At 66.1% G+C, this 16035-nt stretch overlaps 7 protein-coding genes across 7 annotated transcripts in view; 3 read left to right on the forward strand and 4 right to left on the reverse strand.

Moving 5' to 3' along the window:
• Nucleotides 1-220: 220 nt before the first annotated feature.
• Nucleotides 221-2371, reverse strand: EMIHUDRAFT_450304 (hypothetical protein; the record flags this gene model as incomplete). Its single annotated transcript, XM_005778894.1, has 6 exons — nt 221-367; nt 453-776; nt 935-1065; nt 1134-1319; nt 1457-2222; nt 2322-2371. Coding segments are annotated over 6 exons (1602 nt in total), but the record flags the coding sequence as incomplete, so codon positions are not given.
• A 2313-nt stretch (nt 2372-4684) lies between these two features.
• Nucleotides 4685-5351, forward strand: EMIHUDRAFT_64521 (hypothetical protein; the record flags this gene model as incomplete). The annotated part of the gene is made up of 2 exons (XM_005778895.1): nt 4685-5200; nt 5268-5351. 2 exons carry the CDS (start codon nt 4685-4687, stop codon nt 5349-5351), a joined length of 600 nt encoding a protein of 199 aa, XP_005778952.1.
• A 2522-nt stretch (nt 5352-7873) lies between these two features.
• EMIHUDRAFT_57333 (hypothetical protein) lies at nt 7874-8197 on the reverse strand (the record flags this gene model as incomplete). The annotated part of the gene is made up of 1 exon (XM_005778896.1): nt 7874-8197. A coding segment is annotated over one exon (324 nt), but the record flags the coding sequence as incomplete, so codon positions are not given.
• A 3894-nt stretch (nt 8198-12091) lies between these two features.
• EMIHUDRAFT_54931 (hypothetical protein) lies at nt 12092-12796 on the forward strand (the record flags this gene model as incomplete). The annotated part of the gene is made up of 1 exon (XM_005778897.1): nt 12092-12796. A coding segment is annotated over one exon (705 nt), but the record flags the coding sequence as incomplete, so codon positions are not given.
• Nucleotides 12797-12943: 147 nt separating this feature from the next.
• On the forward strand, nt 12944-13372 carry EMIHUDRAFT_310097 (hypothetical protein; the record flags this gene model as incomplete). The annotated part of the gene is made up of 1 exon (XM_005778898.1): nt 12944-13372. One exon carries the CDS (start codon nt 12944-12946, stop codon nt 13370-13372), a length of 429 nt encoding a protein of 142 aa, XP_005778955.1.
• Nucleotides 13373-13823: 451 nt separating this feature from the next.
• EMIHUDRAFT_205606 (hypothetical protein) lies at nt 13824-14869 on the reverse strand (the record flags this gene model as incomplete). The annotated part of the gene is made up of 7 exons (XM_005778899.1): nt 13824-13869; nt 13958-14028; nt 14099-14196; nt 14348-14372; nt 14441-14530; nt 14603-14743; nt 14855-14869. 7 exons carry the CDS (start codon nt 14867-14869, stop codon nt 13824-13826), a joined length of 486 nt encoding a protein of 161 aa, XP_005778956.1.
• Nucleotides 14870-15733: 864 nt separating this feature from the next.
• The window catches only part of EMIHUDRAFT_205607 (hypothetical protein), a gene marked incomplete at both ends in the record, with an annotated part of 1331 nt that continues 1029 nt past the window's right edge, over nt 15734-16035 (reverse strand). Inside the window, one exon of the mRNA XM_005778900.1 lies at nt 15734-15976. Coding sequence (XP_005778957.1) covers nt 15734-15976 — 243 coding nt within the window. The remainder of the gene's footprint in view (nt 15977-16035) is intronic.

A 16035-nucleotide genomic window follows, 5' to 3' on the forward strand; every position in this document is an offset into this window, starting at 1 on the left:
AGCGCGTTGTACTCGATGGAGCAGTTGCAGACGACGACTGACTCGACGGCCATCAGCCCGAGCACGATCGTGTTCATGCTGTTTAAAGGGGGGGGGGGGGGGGCTTGGGCGGGGAGGGAGGGGGGGACAGGGAAAGGACAGGAGGGAAAATGTGGAGGGAGGGGAGTCACAGAAGCGAGGCGGGGGCCGGGTCGCAACGGGGCGGAGCGCTGGAGCACACATGGTGAACCACTGCAGCCTGCTGAGGTCCCCCATCTCGGGCAGGTTCTCGACGAGCAGGATCTGGAACACGTTGATCGCGAGCACCATCGTGAAGGCGAGGCCGAGCCGGGCGTCGATGGCGCACGGGTCCACCGCAAACGTGCACCTGCGAGGGGAGGGCACGGGGAGGGCGTCGGGAGGAGAGGGCGCGGAGTCGCCGCCAGCGGCGGCCGCGTGGGCTCCGCGCGCACATGCCGAGCAGGACGAGGACAAACTGCATGATCATGAAGTTCCACATGTGGTAGTTCATCCGCCGGTCGATGGTGATGGAGAGGCGGAGGGCGCATGTGGATCTCGTCGGGTCGCTGTCTTGCTGATCAAAGTCGAACCCCTGCGCCTCGAGGAGGGTGCGGTACTGGAAGGAGGGGTTGTTCGCAGTCGCCCAGTCGGAGGTAGCCATCGCCGCCACGCTCCCGAGCGTTGTCGGCATTACGACCACCTCCGCCGTGAAGTCGACAATGTCCCAGATCGGATTGCCCACCCCAACCGACTTGCGGACCTGGAGGTCGTCGCCCCTCCACACCTTCGACCGATCCGGGGGGTGTCGATCGCATGTAGTCCTCGCGGCTGTCTTGTGGTGTGTGCGTGCTAGCCCCGCGGCGTGGAGTGTGCTGCAGTCCCTCGCCCGAGTGTGCTGCGCGTGCGTGCCCGATGCACAACATCTTTCACACACCGCGCCTTGACTGGGTCGCCCGTCCGCCCCCAGCTCGACCCGAGCTGCGAGGCGGGCAAGTCGACGAGGACCGTGTCGCGAGGGCCGCCGACCTGGAAGCACGCCTCGGAGGCGAGCACGTCCGGCATCGCCTGTTGCATTGGCCGTCAGTAAGTGGCCATTACCTGATGACTGATTGAGGCGAGCTCCGCCGTGGCACCATCACAAAGTCGAGCGTGTGCGAGTCATACGGAAGCTCACGCTCATCGATGACGGCCATGAACTTGGCCCGCTGGCGGTATGAGAGGAGAGCCAAGGAGCGCGGCGGCGCCACGCGTTCTGTGTACTCGGAGTCCCAGTCCGTACCGACGACGGTCGTGAGACCGCTGTCCTCCACGAGCGTTACCTAAAGGGGGCGAGGAGTGGCCAGCGCGAGAGAGGGGGGCGGGGGGCGGGGGGGGGCGGGAGTCAATCGTGAGACGGTTCAACCTTGGTGCGATTCGAGGTAGGGGGTAGAGGGGAGAGCGGCGTGCAGCCTCACACCTCTCCATCCAGCGCGTTCGGAAGCTGCAGCTCCGGCCGCCAGTAGATGTCGCACGTGTCCACCTTGCGGCCCGGGTCTTTGGCCTCCGTCGACTTGACGGTCCCGTTGCACTCGCTGAAGATGCGCTGGTCCTCCCAGGAGAGCGTGACGAGGTACTCAACCTCAAAGTACTCTGGAGAGCGCACGTCAATCAGGCGCTGCAGCACGATCTGCGGCGTTATAATCGTTGGACCGAGAATATCGTCCAAACCGGGCCACGCGTATTCGCCCGGCTCGCCGTATTTATCGACCGTGCCTTGCGCTCCCTCGTACGCCCCGTACGCCTCACCCTTGGTAAAGCCGAGGTCCTCATAGTCCTTTGGGAGCATGGACACCCACTGCCAGCCCGCTATGTCCGCCGCGTAGAAGCCCTGCCAAGCGTCAATGGGCAACTTGTAGCTGGTGCCAATGAGAAAGATGCCGGCGGCAGTGTCCAGCGCGTCGAGATCGAAGAAGGGTGTCGAGGGCGAACACAATATCCGCCGCATTCCCTGCGACGAGATGAACGCGCCCGTCGATTGGCACTGCTGCGCGAGAGCTGACAGCCACTCGAACATCAAAAGCGAGCCGCTGCAGTTCTCGATGCTGCCGGAGCTGATGCTGGCCACGAAGTCGTCGAGAACCGCGGGCTCGCACTCGGGTGCACCGTTGATGGCAGAGGAGGGGTCGTCACACTCGGCGAAGGTGGCGTTTAGGCATGCGCCCGGGAGGACGGCGGCAGAGATGCTACCAGCTAGCGCGGCATCGGCGCCGGCGGCCGCGGCCCCGTTCCAGCCGCTGCCGTTGAAATTTTCGCCGCCGACGCAGTCGCAGGCTCCTGCCGACAGGCCGCTTGCGAGCGGGAGGAGCAGCAGGTAAACGACGAGCACGAGCATCCTTGATCTCCACAAAAGTCGGCGCGCGAAAAAAGAATTGGGAAGCGCGAACGACGAGAAGGGGGCGACCGCGAGGTGGCACAATCGGAGAGAGACTGCGAAGAGAGATAGGAAGAGGCGGACGCCCAAGGGTGGGCGACGGCTAGCACCACACTCCTCTCCTTAAAATCCCTGTGTGGTGGCGGCGTGCCGTCCTCCCATTCCTCCCTTGGGTTGTCTGTTTTCTTTCTTTCTTTGCAACTCCCTCTCGCAGAGCAAGGGATGGGGGGGATCGGCAGGCGGCGGCGGCGTCGCAGGACGAGGCAGAGGAGAGCGACGCGACAGAGGAGGAAGCGACAGTGGAGGGAGAACGATTGGAGTGGGACGACCGCGAGGTGGCATGAAGGTTGCAGCGAGAATCGGCGAGGGACTGCGAAGGGAGATAGAAAGAGGCAGACGCCCAAGGGTTAGGGTGGGCGACGGCTAGCACCACACTCCTCTCCTTAAAATCCCTGTGGTGGCGGCGTGCCGTCCTCCCACCCCTCCCTTGGGTTGTCTGTTTTTCTTTCTTTCTTTTTTCCCTCTCGCGACACTAGGCACGGGACTGGCAGAAAGCGCGGGCGAACTTCCGGCGGGCGTGGATGAGCTAGCAGGACGCAGGCGCCAGCGACGAGCAGAGCCGAGGCCGCGGTGGTGAGCCTGTCCGCCGGCCAAGGCGCGTCACTGCATTCAATTGCATTTATATGCACATTCCCGCATACGTTGCATTGTAATGCATAGTAATTGCATTTTAAGTGCATAGTGATGCATGTTGCTGAGTAGGCAAGGCCAAGGACAATGGGAGGTCCTTGAGCAGTTCACCCCTTCGGCCATCTGGCTCCGGTTCCTGCCTCCTCTAATGTAGAATCCGGGTGTGTTCGATTGTAAAAAATCGGCCATTTGGTCCCCAGGGGCCGCCCCTGGCCGCCCGCGCACACAAAAAAATACTCCGCCGCCCCGAACGCCCCCGGAAAACAGCATACCAGCCCCACAAGCGTCACGAGTTTACACAAGTACTCAAAATAAATTCCCGAAGTGCCGGGCCGCGCCGGCAGCAGGCCGCCGTACGCGTGCGGAAAACGAGCCGCCGCCGCCGATCGCTCTCGAAGAGCGTGGCGCAGCTGCCCATTCCCGGTGACCATAGCACGAGGTGAGTCGCCAGGGCCTCGCCTGAAGGGGGGCGGGGCAGGGGCGAGGAGATGAGGACGAAACCAAGCGTCTGGGGCCATGCCGGAAGGTGGTGTGCGAGGCGTGGACGCACCTAAAATACGAGCAAGTAGCGGCGAAGGCGAGGGGGAGGCGACGGCGAGGCGGATGGAGGCGGCGGCGGCGGCGAGGCGGAGGATGGCGGCGGCGAGGGCGAGGTCGACGGCGGCGGCGGAGACGGCGAGGACGACGGCGGCAGCGGTGAGGGCGAGGCCGACGGCGGCGGCGGCGGGGGTGAGACGGAGGGCGCGGCAGCAACAACGGGCAGTTCAGAATTCTATGTGGCGCATTTAATAAAATCGAACACACCCGGATTTTGCATGCATCAAGATGATACACCATTTTGTTGGCTAGGCGGGCGCAAGAGGTCTGTTAGCGCCCCCCCCCGGCGCCCCCCGCGACCGGCACCCACCGCGAGAGCTGGAGAACACAACCCCACCAAAGCACAGCCCTGATCAGAATGGGCAAGGGCTACCACTTGGTGACCCAGGTAGCCTCTGGCTCGCCACTTCACTCGGATCCTCTGCAGCGGTCTCGCGCTCTCGCCACGACAGCACGCCGACGGCAAGCTTTGAGGTCCATCTGGTCGACCTGCTGTGGCCACAGCCGCCCCTCACATGCAGCTCGCACCATGGCTCGACACCGGGCCCGCTCAGGTTGGTCGTGGCGAAGTGTGTGAAGGATGCGCGGCCGAGCCGCTGGCTGGCGCCGCTTGAACGTATGAGATGGCCGTGCTCGGTGGTGACGGCGGCGCGGAGCAGCAACCTGCGCGCGGCAGGGCGCCGATACTCGAGTAGGTATGAGAGGCGGCCGAGGACGCGTTTTGGGCCAGTGGGAATGGAAAGGGGCCGCGCAGGAACAGGCCGGAGGCACCAGATCGCGTTGGGGCACAGAGCGCACTGTTGCTTTTGCTGCGCCTCTTGTGAAAGAGGCGCTCGGACACACGTGAACGAAAACGGAGGCGCCTGCCTTATACCCCTGGGGAATTCACGTATGCTGAGTGTGTTCGCTGTTGCGGCTCCGGCCTTCGCGCCTCTGCCCTCCGAGGGTCTCGTCTACTACAACACGACGCAGAGCCTGCCGCTCCTCATGGATGCGCTTCAGGGCACCACCGCCAAGGCCTTTCTCGCCATGACTTCGTATGTTCCGACGCAGGCGACGCAGACCTTTTGCTCGATCGCCACTTCGGTCTCCATCCTGAACGCGCTGACGATGCAGGAAGTCGACAAACGCCCCGTCACGGAGACGTACGCTCCGTATCCCTACTTCACGCAGCAGGACTTCGTGAACAGCCCGTGCGTTACCAACGTGACTTCGGATGTCGACCACTGTGGCACCACACTCTCCCAGCTCAACGCGATCCTCAAGTGCATCGATCCTAGCCGCACGATCTCCAAGTACCACGCGTCGACAGCCTCGCTCGATGAGTTCCGTCGCAAGGCGGTCGACGCCCTCTCCGGGCTCGGCGGTGTGGCGATCAACTTTGACCGCAAGTCCCTTGGCCAGCCCGGCGGCGGGCACTGGAGCCCGCTCGGCGCTTACGCTGCCGCGAGCGACGCCTTCCTCCTTCTCGACGTCGCAAAGTACAAGCTGCCATACGCTTGGGTGAAGGCCCTCCCCGCAAAGAGGCGCCCTCACCGCAGCCAAGCACGCCACCCTCGCCGCCTCACAGGTGGCTGCGACGGACCTCTTCGCAGCGATGAACACGATGGACAACAGCGCGAACATGTCGCGCGGCTTCATCATCATTGCGTGATTGTGACGGGGGTGCTACCCCACGGATCCGACTCGCGGATGCGGTTCTCCCCTCTCCATGGGTCGACCCCTTACGACCCGAGCTCTGACTGGTTCCGCGAACGGTGCTCGGTGTCTGTTGTTTTGTGTCTGTGTATGAATAAGTGCCAGTGCGCGCCAGTCCCGTGCCCAGTGTGCTGTGAGAGGGAGCTGATTATGAAGTTCTTTTCATCCTGGAGCATTTGGAGTGCAAACCAACGAATCAACCTCACTTGGAGACGTTTACCTTACCTTACCTTACCTTACTACTTCTCTAGGCGAGCAACAACAGCGCGCGGACACGAGGACGTGCGCTGGGTGCGGTGAGCTACTCCAGAAGCGGAATACGTGTATTCATGTGTATCCCAGCCAGCACTCGAGAGACACGTGTTCCGCTGTACTCCGCTGTACTCCGCTGTATTCACTGTACTCCTATCCGTTGTATTCACGCGGTGCTCTGAGTACGCTGCACAATGCCGCGTCGTCCCGCCCTGCCTCTGATGTCGGCGTATTCAGCACGTCTGTCCCGCAGAACCTGAACCCACACACTGGATTCGGTACCCTGGAGGTATGGTACTAGGCGAGCTACTCTTCGGCGCGGCCAAGGCGAGGCCGTCGAGGCGCACTATCCAAACTATTAGCCTAAAAATCGACGCCCACCTAATAATTAGCTTGTTATTAGCCTCCCGCTGATTCGTGTTATTAGCTCGGGCCTAGCTAATAATCGTAGCTAATAAAATATAAGCCTCCACCGCGGGCGGGATCGACGGGCAAGTAGCAGCAGGCACCAGTCTTTGCCTCCAAGATCTGACCCCTCTCCACCCACCCCCACGCGACCTCTAGGCGGCGGGCAAGATGTGGCACAGCGACTGTTTGGTGTGCGCCGCTTGCGGCACGCCCATGGACGGCGGCGTACTACCCAAAAGCAAGGAACCTCCACTCCTGTCCAGACAGGCAAGGTAGCCCATCGACGGCGATTTTGCGATGCTCCACGGCACGCTGCACACACTCACCGCGCTGGCCACCTAAGTGGACGACCGTCCATTCGTTCAAACCTACGCTGTGACTTCGTTGAAGCACAGGCAAGCCGCTGCACTCCGCATGCCACCTCAAGCTAGGACGGCCGTTCGCTCGTTCAAACCGACGCTGACTTCGTTGAAGCACAGGCAAGCCGCTGCACACCGCCTGCCACCTCAAGCTAGGACGACCGTTCGCTCGTTCAAACCGACGCTGACTTCGTTGAAGCACAGGCAAGCCGCTGCACCGCACCGCCTGCCACCTCAAGGACTACGGCGTCCACTGCGCCGGGTGCGGCCTTGGCCGCTTTGTGTATCTCTGGAAGGCGGCGAACGTACTGCAGAACAAGCTGACGGGCCCAGTACCTCGATAACAGAGGTGACTTGGACCACTCGCGCACTTGAAGTATGGTGTATGAAGACTTGTGCGCACATCCACATACTAAATGATAGTATCATACCTCAGAGATCAGACGTCTTAAAAAAACACTTTCAGGTTTCAGCACTCTTTCGAGGGCGGCGACCTCAACCGACTATGGCGGACCCGTCGCCAGACGACGCAGGGCACAGACGACGGGGAGAGTTGGAGCAGACGCGCAGGGCGAGACGAGGGAAGGTGAGCAGGACTCTTTGCGGAGATCAGCAGGAGGATGTTACGAAGAGATTAGGAGCAGCAGGGAGCCAGGGACCCGAGGCGCGAGGGACCATGTGGAAGACGGAGCTAGACACCTAGTGCTAGTCGCGCCTAGTGTCCCCAATCGTGAGACTGAGAGGACGACCCCCCGCGGCTATTCGCCGTACGCCGACCACACCCACAACAAGAACCCTGCACAAAGACCGCACGGGTGGGGACCTGTTCCTTTTTGCCCATCTCACAGTAGAGGTGTCCGTTTTATTTATTTATTACAAATCGTTGACCTTTGTGTAACACAAACACCAAATCCCATTCCAGGCGTCCGTCGGTTCGTCACTGGCGCCGAGAGGGCTCCGTCAGCTCGGCCCCTCGTCCACCTCGCCAGGGCGGTCGCTGCAAGCGCCGCCGTCGCCTGACCGTAGCCTTTTTGGCCCTCCCGGCGCTGCTGCTGCGGCGGCGGCGGTCGGCGCAGCATCGTCACGGCTCAGCCGCTTGCCTCCGCTGGCCACGCGCTCCGGCACGGGGGCTTGTCCAGCGGGCTCGGGCCGCGTGAGCGCGTTCATAAAGGAGGACGCCGTAGCGGCGGTCAGCCCAACGTCGGGTGAGCCGGAGAGGAGAGGCGCGGCGCGTGCGATTCGCTCGAGGCGGAGCTCCGAGCGTTCGGCGGCGGAGAGGCGCTCGAGCACGAAGTCTGCGACGTCCTCGCGCCTCGGCGGCCTCCCGATCCCCAGCCTGAGCCTCCAGAAGCCGTCGCCGCCCAGAGCGGCGGCGCACGACTTGACCCCGTTGTGACCTATCAGCAAGGTCAGCAGTGAGGTCGGGGCTCGCGGTCCCGAGGAGGTGGTGCATGCGTGCGCCTCCGGCGGAGCCGCCCAACTTGAGCTTCACTTTGCCGGGAGCGAGATCAAGATCGTCGTGCAGCACGAGCACCGACGCAGCGGGCAGGCGCAGATCGCGTGCCAATGCGCTGACTGCGCCGCCGCAGACATTCATGTACGAGCGGGGCACCACCGCCGCCACCCGCACCGAACCGAGCGTGCCGACGGCGACGTCAGCTGTGGCGTGCTTTTCGAACGGCGCAATGCCGGCCGCCACGCAGATTTCTTCCAGCGCAAGTCGGCCGACGTTGTGCCGCGTGCTCTCGTACTGCCGGCCGGGATTACCCAGGCCGACGAGGAGTAGGCGTGGCGGGTCGTCGCTGCAGCCTGCTGCCCGGAAGAGCGGCGAAGGCGGCATGATCCGGAAGAGCGAGCGCGAGAACACGTCGATCAGGCGCCGGAGGAGCTCGCGGAACATCGCCAGTTCGCGTTCATGAGAGGTTGAGGTAGAAAGAATTGACACGTCCTGGGCTTGGGGTCAGCTGTCGGAGGAGGTGAGAGACGAGCTGACGCGGCCTCTGCGGGTAGAATCGGGACGTACGGACGAGCCGAGGACGATAGAGAGACCGCGGGGGCGGGCACGAGTCCTCGACCGAAGAGAGCCGGCCTCACTTCACGGGGAGGGGCGGCGTGGCGATCCAGTGCCGCCGCCCTCGCCCGAGGAGTTGGGCGTGGGACCACCGGAGGTGGAGTCAACAGGAGCAGGCAGAGTGGGCGAGACGGCGGCGGGGCCGCGGCCGAAAAAAGCTAGGAGGGGGGGTCGGGCCCCGCATCCGTTGCCCAACCAGCGGAAAGCGAGTGGGGGGAGGACCGAGGGGATAAGAGGGCCCCTCCAGACCGAGGGGGGGGAGACCAGACCGGGAAGCCTCGAGGGGTGACGTCGAGTGAGGATGTACGTCGTGTGCGTGTCTGGTGTTTATTAGCTCCGAGTAGAGGGGGCGCTCCGCTGCTAGGGGAAACCTGGAGCGCGGACTAACCCTCGGAGACCCGTGTTTACTTTACGGCCCTTTCCCTGCGAACGCGCACCCCCTGGGCTAGGGCTCTCTTGCCCGCAACCCGATGCCAATCATCCGGCCCGCTGGGTGCGCTTCTCAGCTCCCCGGCCCTGGGTGTGCGGTTGCCGACTGCACTCCAAGTGCTCCAAGTCCTGACCTCCCCGGCCCTGGATGTGCGGTTACTGATTGCACTCCAAGTGCTCCAAGTGCACCAACTCTCTCTCACAGCAGACGCCAGGCTCGTAGAAAAGAATTTTGCGTAGAAAAGAAAGAGAACACGCGACGGAAGATTCGCCCTGATAGGTGCGGGACGAGGCCCCCGCGCCGGGGAGCCGCTGCGCAGCCGGGCAGTGTACACGTTAGGTGATCTGTGATCTGTGAGGGAGGGTCCGCCCGCAGGAACGGAGGGGGAATGCACAACGAAGCAGCTGGCACGTCGCCTGCCGACGCGCCGCTGCTTGGGCAGCGAGTCGTGCTCGGCGGGCTCTCTTCCCGCCCCGAGCTGAACGGGCAGCGGGGCGAGGCGCGGAGCTTCAAGGGCGGGCGGTACGCGGTGGCGCTCGAGGGCCGGCGTGAGCGGCGTCACGCTGCTGATGGGCGCCGCCGGCTACGGCCACGAGCGGGTGGTCGAGCTGCTGCTGCAGCGTGGGGCGGAGATCAACGTGCAGGACAGCAGTGGCGTCACCGCGCTGATGATCTCCGCCCAGCTTGGTCACGAGCGGGTGGTCGACTTGCTGCTGCGGCGCGGCGCGGAGGTCAACCTGCAGAGCAGCGTCGGCGACACCGCGCTGATGGCCGCCGCCCAGGAAGGCCGCGAGCGGGTGGTCGACTTGCTGATACGGCGTGGGGCGGAGGTCGACCAGCAGAACAGCGGCGGTTGGACCGCGCTGATGGGCGCCGCCCTCTTCAACCGCCCCGCCGTCGTGCGGCGCTTGCTTCGTGCGGGCATTGACGCGGCGCCTACTGTCAACGGCAAGACGGCGCTGCAGCTGGCCAAGGAGAAGGGCCACGCCGAGTGCGTCAAGGTCTTAGCTGAGGCGGCGGCGGCTGCAGACGGCGGGGCAGGGGCGGGCGGCGCTTCCTCGGGCGCGGCAGCGGTAGCTATGGACGCGCCGCTGCTCGGCCAGCGAGTCGTGCTCGGCGGGCTCTCGGCCCGTCCCGAGCTTAACGGGCGGCTGGGCGTGGCGCAGAGCATTGAGGACGGGCGGTACGTGGTGGCGCTCGAGGGAGGCGGCGAGAGCGTGCGGGTGCGGCCGGGTAATCTGTCGCCGGCGGCGGCGGAGCGGGCGTCGAGCGGTGCCGCGGCAGCCCCCGATGCGGTCATCGCAGCGGCTCACCAAGGCGAGGAGGAGGTGGTGCTGGCGTGGCTTGACAGTGGCGGGCGGGCCAACGCAACGTACGAGAGAGGCGGCGCGAGTGGCATGACGCTGCTGATGGGCGCCGCCGTGTACGGCCACGAGCGGTTGGTCGAGCTGCTGATACGGCGCGGGGCGAAGGTCAACCTGCAGAACAGCATCGGCTACACCGCGCTGATGGCCGCCGCCCAGTGGGGCTACGAGCGGGTGGTCGAATTGCTGCTTCGGCACGGCGCGGGGATCAACCTGCAGAACAGCGGCGGCCTCACCGCGCTGATGGCCGCCGCCGACAACGGCCACGAGCGGGTGGTCGAGCTGCTGCTGCAGCACGGCGCGAAGGTCAACCTGCAGAGCAGCCTCGGCTGGACTGCGCTGATGTACGCCGCCCTCTTGAACCGCCCCGCCGTCGTGGTGCGGCACTTGCTGCGGGCGGGCGCAGACACCGCGGCGCGCAGTGCGAGCGGCAAGACGGCGCTGCAGATGGCCAAGGAGAAGGGCAACGCCGAGTGCGTCGAGGCCTTCAAGAAGCACGTCCAGGAGGTGTTGGCGGGACGGCCCACGGCGACGGCAGCCGGCGGCGAAGGCGCAGGCGGCGCTTCCTCCGTCGGCGCTTCCTCGGCTGGATCGAGAGTCGCGGAGACGCTATCTCCAGCGGTGGCGGCGGGGCGGGCGTCGAGCGGCGGCGTGGCAGCCCCCGATGCGGTCGTGGCAGCGGCTGAACGTGGCGAGGAGGAGGCGGTGCTGGCGTGGCTTGAGGGCGGCGGGCGGGTCAACGCGACGTACGAGAGTGACGGCGTGAGCGGCATCACGCTGCTGATGGGCGCCGCCCGCAACGGCCACGAGCGGGTGGTCGAGCTGCTGCTGCGGCACGGCGCGGAGCTCAACCTCAAGGACAGCGACGGCGGCACCGCGCTGATGTACGCCGCCTACTTCGGCCACCCCGCCGTCGTGCTGCGCTTGCTGCGGGCGGGCGCAGACGCGGCGCCTACCTTTGACGGCAAGACGGCGCTAAAGTGGGCCAAGGAGCAAGGCTTCGCCGAGTGCGTGCGCGCCTTCGAGGAGCACTCGTCGACCGCAGCAGAGGCTGAGGGGGAGACGGCGGTCGCAGAATCAGCCGAACAGGCCGCGGCGGCCGCACGCGAGGCGGCAGCGGCAGCAGAGGCGGCGGAGGCGCGCGATGCTGCCGAGGCTGCGCTGCGCGAGGCGGTTGAGGCGTGCGAGCGAGGCGACGCCGATCTCGAGGCGCTCAGGGCGGCGATCAACGCGAACACCACCCAGGCCGCCGACGGCTCGGAGGCGTTGCGGGCGGCGCGGCGGCTGCGCGACGAGCTGGCGGAGCGAAAGGTCCGCGAGGCCAGGGCGATGAAGCGGCAGCGACAGAAGGAGGAGAAGGCTGCGGCGAGGCAGGCGGCGGCGGCGGAGCGTGCTGCGGAGGAGGAGGCGCGGGCGGCTGAGGCAGCTGCGGCGGTGCGGGCGGCGGAGGAGGCGGATGAGGCGGCGCGGGCAAGGGAGGAGGCGGAGGCGGCATCGCGCGCAAGGGAGGAGGCAGAGGCGAGGGCAAGGGGGGAGGAGGCAAGGGAGAGGGAGGAGGCGAGGGAGAGGGCGGCAGCGGAGGCAGTTGCGGCGGCGGAGGCAGCGGCGGAGGCGGCGGCGGAGGCGGCGGCTGTAGAGGCGGCAGTGGCAGCCGTGGCGGTGGCGGAGGCACAAGAGGCGGCAGCAGCGGAGGCGGCGGCGGCGGCAGCGGCGGCGGCGGCAGCGGCAGCGGCAGCTGCGGCAGCGTCGGCGGCGTCGAGTGTCGCCGCCCTCGCCGCTGCCGCCGCGCCGCCCGCCGCCGTCCCTCTCGACGAGCTCATCGCGGCGACCGACGGCTTTGCCGAGACGCGCAAGGTGGGCGAGGGCGGCTTTGGGCGCGTCTATCGTTGCGACGCGCTGCCGTCGCTCCCGCGCGTCGTTTGCGGGTTCGCCGTCAAGACGGCGCTGGTCGGTGTCGGCGCCCAAGGCCTCGCCGAGCTGCAGAGCGAGGTGCGCACGCTCAGCGCGGCGTGCCACCCGTCCCTGCTTCCTCTGCTCGGCGTCTGCCTGGCATCGGCGAGAGCTTGCCTCGTCTACCCCCTCTGCCGCGGCGGCAGCCTCGAGGACCGCCTCTACCGCGCTCCAGCCGCGCTGCAGCGGCTCCGCATGCTCGGCTTCGAGACGCCGCCTCCGCCGCTCTCCTCCGCCGCACGGCTCCGCGTGCTGCGCGACGCAGCGAGCGCGCTGCACTACTTGCACACGCTCTCTCCCATGATCCTGCACCGCGACGTCTCGGCGGGCAACATCCTGCTCGACGAGCGCGGCAACGGCTACCTCGCCGACGTGGGCCTCGCGCGCGCGGCAGGGGCGACGGCCGGCGGCAGCCAGCAGGTGTCGCACCTGTCGACGCAGCGCCTCTTCGGTAAGCTTGGGTACATGGACCCGATCATTCCGCAGAGCGGGCAGGCGTCAGCGCTGACCGACGGCTATGCGCTCGGCATCACGCTGCTCGTCGCCCTGACCGGCCGCGGCGCCGTCGGCCTCCTCGACGAGTGCGACGATGCGCTTGAGGAGCCCGACACCGCTGAGCGCATCGCGGCGGCCGACGCGGGCTGGTCGGCGGCGCAGGCTGAGGAGCTGGCGCGGCTGGTGGTCGGGTTGGCTCTCGTGAGGAAGAAGAGGCGGATGCCGCTCGCAGACGCACTGCCGCGGCTGGAGGCGCTAGTCGAGGCGGCGGGGGAGGTAGAGGAGACGGCTGGGGCCGAGGAGCGCCTGTGTGACCTCTGCTACGACGCGCCGCGCTCGGTCCGCTTCGCGTGCGGCCACGCGCTGTACTGCGAGACATGTGCGCCGCGCGTGCTGGAGCGCAACAGCAACTGCCCGGCCTGCCGCCAGCCGGCGCTGCCCATCGCCGCAACTGGGCGGCTGGTGGCGGAGCAGACGACGTTTGTCCACCAGCCGCCCTCGCGCACCGTGCCCCAGGCCCAGCCCGCGGGCGCCACGGCGGCGAACGGTGGGCGAGGCGGGCGAGGGGGGCGCGGCGGGCGCGGTGGGCGGGGCGGGCGGGGTGGGCGTGGACGGGGCGGGCGGGGCGGGCGGGGCGCGGGCGGCTAGTAGCTCACACATACATCGGACTCTAGAGGGTGATTGGCGACGAGAGAGTGATTGGCGACGCGAAAAATGTACATGAGCCCGGAGATCCTGTCTTTTCATTTTGTTCAGCGTTGCACCCGCAAAACCCCCCTCGCCCTGGGTCTGGATGCGCGGGCGGTGACCGCTGACCGGTGTGGAGCCCGCTTGTGTTTTTTATCTTACTTTGTTCCCGCATCAAACAACATGCGCCTGCCCGGGGGAGGTTCGGTTCACATCATACCTCAGACACAAAACATAATACACTCTCGGCGACGTCAATGACCCGGCGCCTTGTGGTGACACCGCTTGACCTCTAAGCAGACTAAGAGGGCGAGATCAGTGTGAGGACAAATCGCACACGAGGCAGATATTGCCGCCGTCTACTGCCGTCGACTCGGGTCTCAGCGGGAGGCTCGTGGCGCTGCCTCAGGCGTCAGTCGTCCTCGCTCGGCAGGTCGTCCCGCTTGAGGATCTCGAGCCTACTCACAGCTGCCACGCGTGAAGAGGCGCCGTTCACGGCAGGTCATCGCGCCAGAAGGAGTCTCGAGCCGGCTCAGCGTGGCGCACTCGCCGCCGCACAGCTCCATCACCTCGTGCCACAGCGGCTTGGGCAGGCCGAGGCACTGCTTCAGCGCAACCTGTATCAATTGGTTGATTAAGACGACTTTATCGATCCGGCAGCAAACGGAGGCACTGCTTAAGCGCAACCGGCCGCGCGCACGCGATGGCCCGCCACACGCCCTCGTCGGTGGTCAGGCCTGTGTGGCGGCCGAGGAACCAGCGGAACGCGAGCGGCGAGGCGCGGCCTATAAACTAGCATGCACTGATCGCTTAACAAGCCGAGAAGACCTCACGGGACGCGAGCGGTCAGGCGCGGCCGGCGGCGACGGCCTCGATGGCCGCACGCTCTCCGCCTGTGAAGATGCGCGTCCCGGGCGACACTCACCTCGACTGCACCCTCGAGCGACCCGTCGCCGTGGACCTGGATTGGTAAGGAGTGCGGCGCTTGACAACTAGTAACGGCGCCTCTAGCGACCCGTCGCTACGCACCAGCAGCCCGCCCTCCTCCTGCCCCGACGGCCCTCCCAAGTACGCGCACAAATCGTCGCCGAATGCGGCGAGCAGCGGGCCGGCTAGCGCCTATGGGGAGATATGGGGAGATATGGGGAGATATGGGGAGATATGGGGAGATATGGCGAGCAGCGGGCCGACTAGCGCCTCCGCCTCTCCCGTCTGCCGCAGCAGCAGCTCCGCCAGCTGCCGGTTCCCGCGCGCCGCCAAGGGGCGGTTCAGAGCGACTCCGTCCGCACCCGCGGCCGAGGAGCGAAGCACAAGCACGACCTGCTGCCACTCCTATTCATCCACGCATTCACCATTGTTCTCGCACTGATCGCAAACACCGGCACGACCTGCCGCCGCTCCTGCCCGGCCTCCTGGTATGCCTGCAGGAGCGCGCCCCGCCACCCGCAGAGGCGGCATCAACGGTCGCCTGAAATCATTGGCAATGAGCAATGACCGATCGCCGACTGGAGAAGAATCGTCGGCAGGACCGGCTGCCACTCCTGCAAGTTATTGAGTCGCGGTCCCCAGAATCAGTCATTTACACGCGCGCGCAGAAGGAGCGGCATTGGCGATCGCCTTGCCGCCCTTGGCCTTGGCCAGCAGAGCCTGGAGGGGAGCTCCTGAGGGTCAAAGGGAAGGCCCCGAGATCGTGCCGCCCTTGGCCTTGGGTCAGCAGCGCCGGAACTGCGCTCGGGAGGTGAGCTCCACATCCCGGGCAGAGATTGCACGAGATTGCACGAGATTGCACGAGCCTCTCTCCTCTACCGTAGCGACTCCTCCTCCCCTCTCTCCTCTACCATAGTACCATTGATAGCGACTCCTCCTCGCCTCTCTCCTCTCCCTCTCTAGCGCCTGAAGCGTCTCCGCGACGAACCCCTCGCACAGCCGGTAGCAGTACGCGGTGTTGGCCAAGAAGCGCGCCTGTCAGAGACCCACCCACAACTCATCCTCTCGACACCTCAGCATCAAACGAACTGCTGGCCTCGCCTGTCAGTGACCCATCAAACATGAAGCACCAACTCGCCGATCATCGCATACACGCAATGCTCGCCCTGCAGGCCCCGCGCCTCCTCGCCGCCATCACCGCCGCTGCCGCCCTTGGCTGCCGCGTCGCCGCTGTCGCCCTCCTCCGGGACAGGCAGCTCCGCCTGTTACGGCTTTGTTAGTTTGTTTTTTAACGTATTCGGCGCGCGCGCGCGCGCGGCTGTGCCGGCTCTGGGTCTGACATATCTTTTTTTGTATGCAAAGTCCACCGTCGGGTGTGCTGAAGTAGCACCAGAGTCACGGTCTTTGCGCGGCGGGGAGGTGCTCGCGCCTGTGCGCCTCGAGCACCTCGGCGACGAGCCGGCAAAGCCGCTTCCTCGACAGCCGATACCGGACGACGGCGGCGAACCTGGGGTCGTGGGCCGGCTCGCCCTCCATGCCGACGAGCGTCGCCTCGTCCTGCGCCTCGCTCGTCGCAAAGTCGCTCGACGTGTCCGCGAGCCAAGCGAGCATCGCACTCGCCGCGGCGTGCTCGCTCGGCTCGCCGGCGGAGGGGCCGCGGCGGAGCGGCAGCGAGAGCAGCGCCGCCTCGAGCAGCG

This window comes from Emiliania huxleyi, assembly GCF_000372725.1.
Source record: "Emiliania huxleyi CCMP1516 unplaced genomic scaffold EMIHUscaffold_24, whole genome shotgun sequence".
In the NCBI taxonomy this organism is placed as follows: domain Eukaryota; phylum Haptophyta; order Isochrysidales; family Noelaerhabdaceae; genus Emiliania; species Emiliania huxleyi.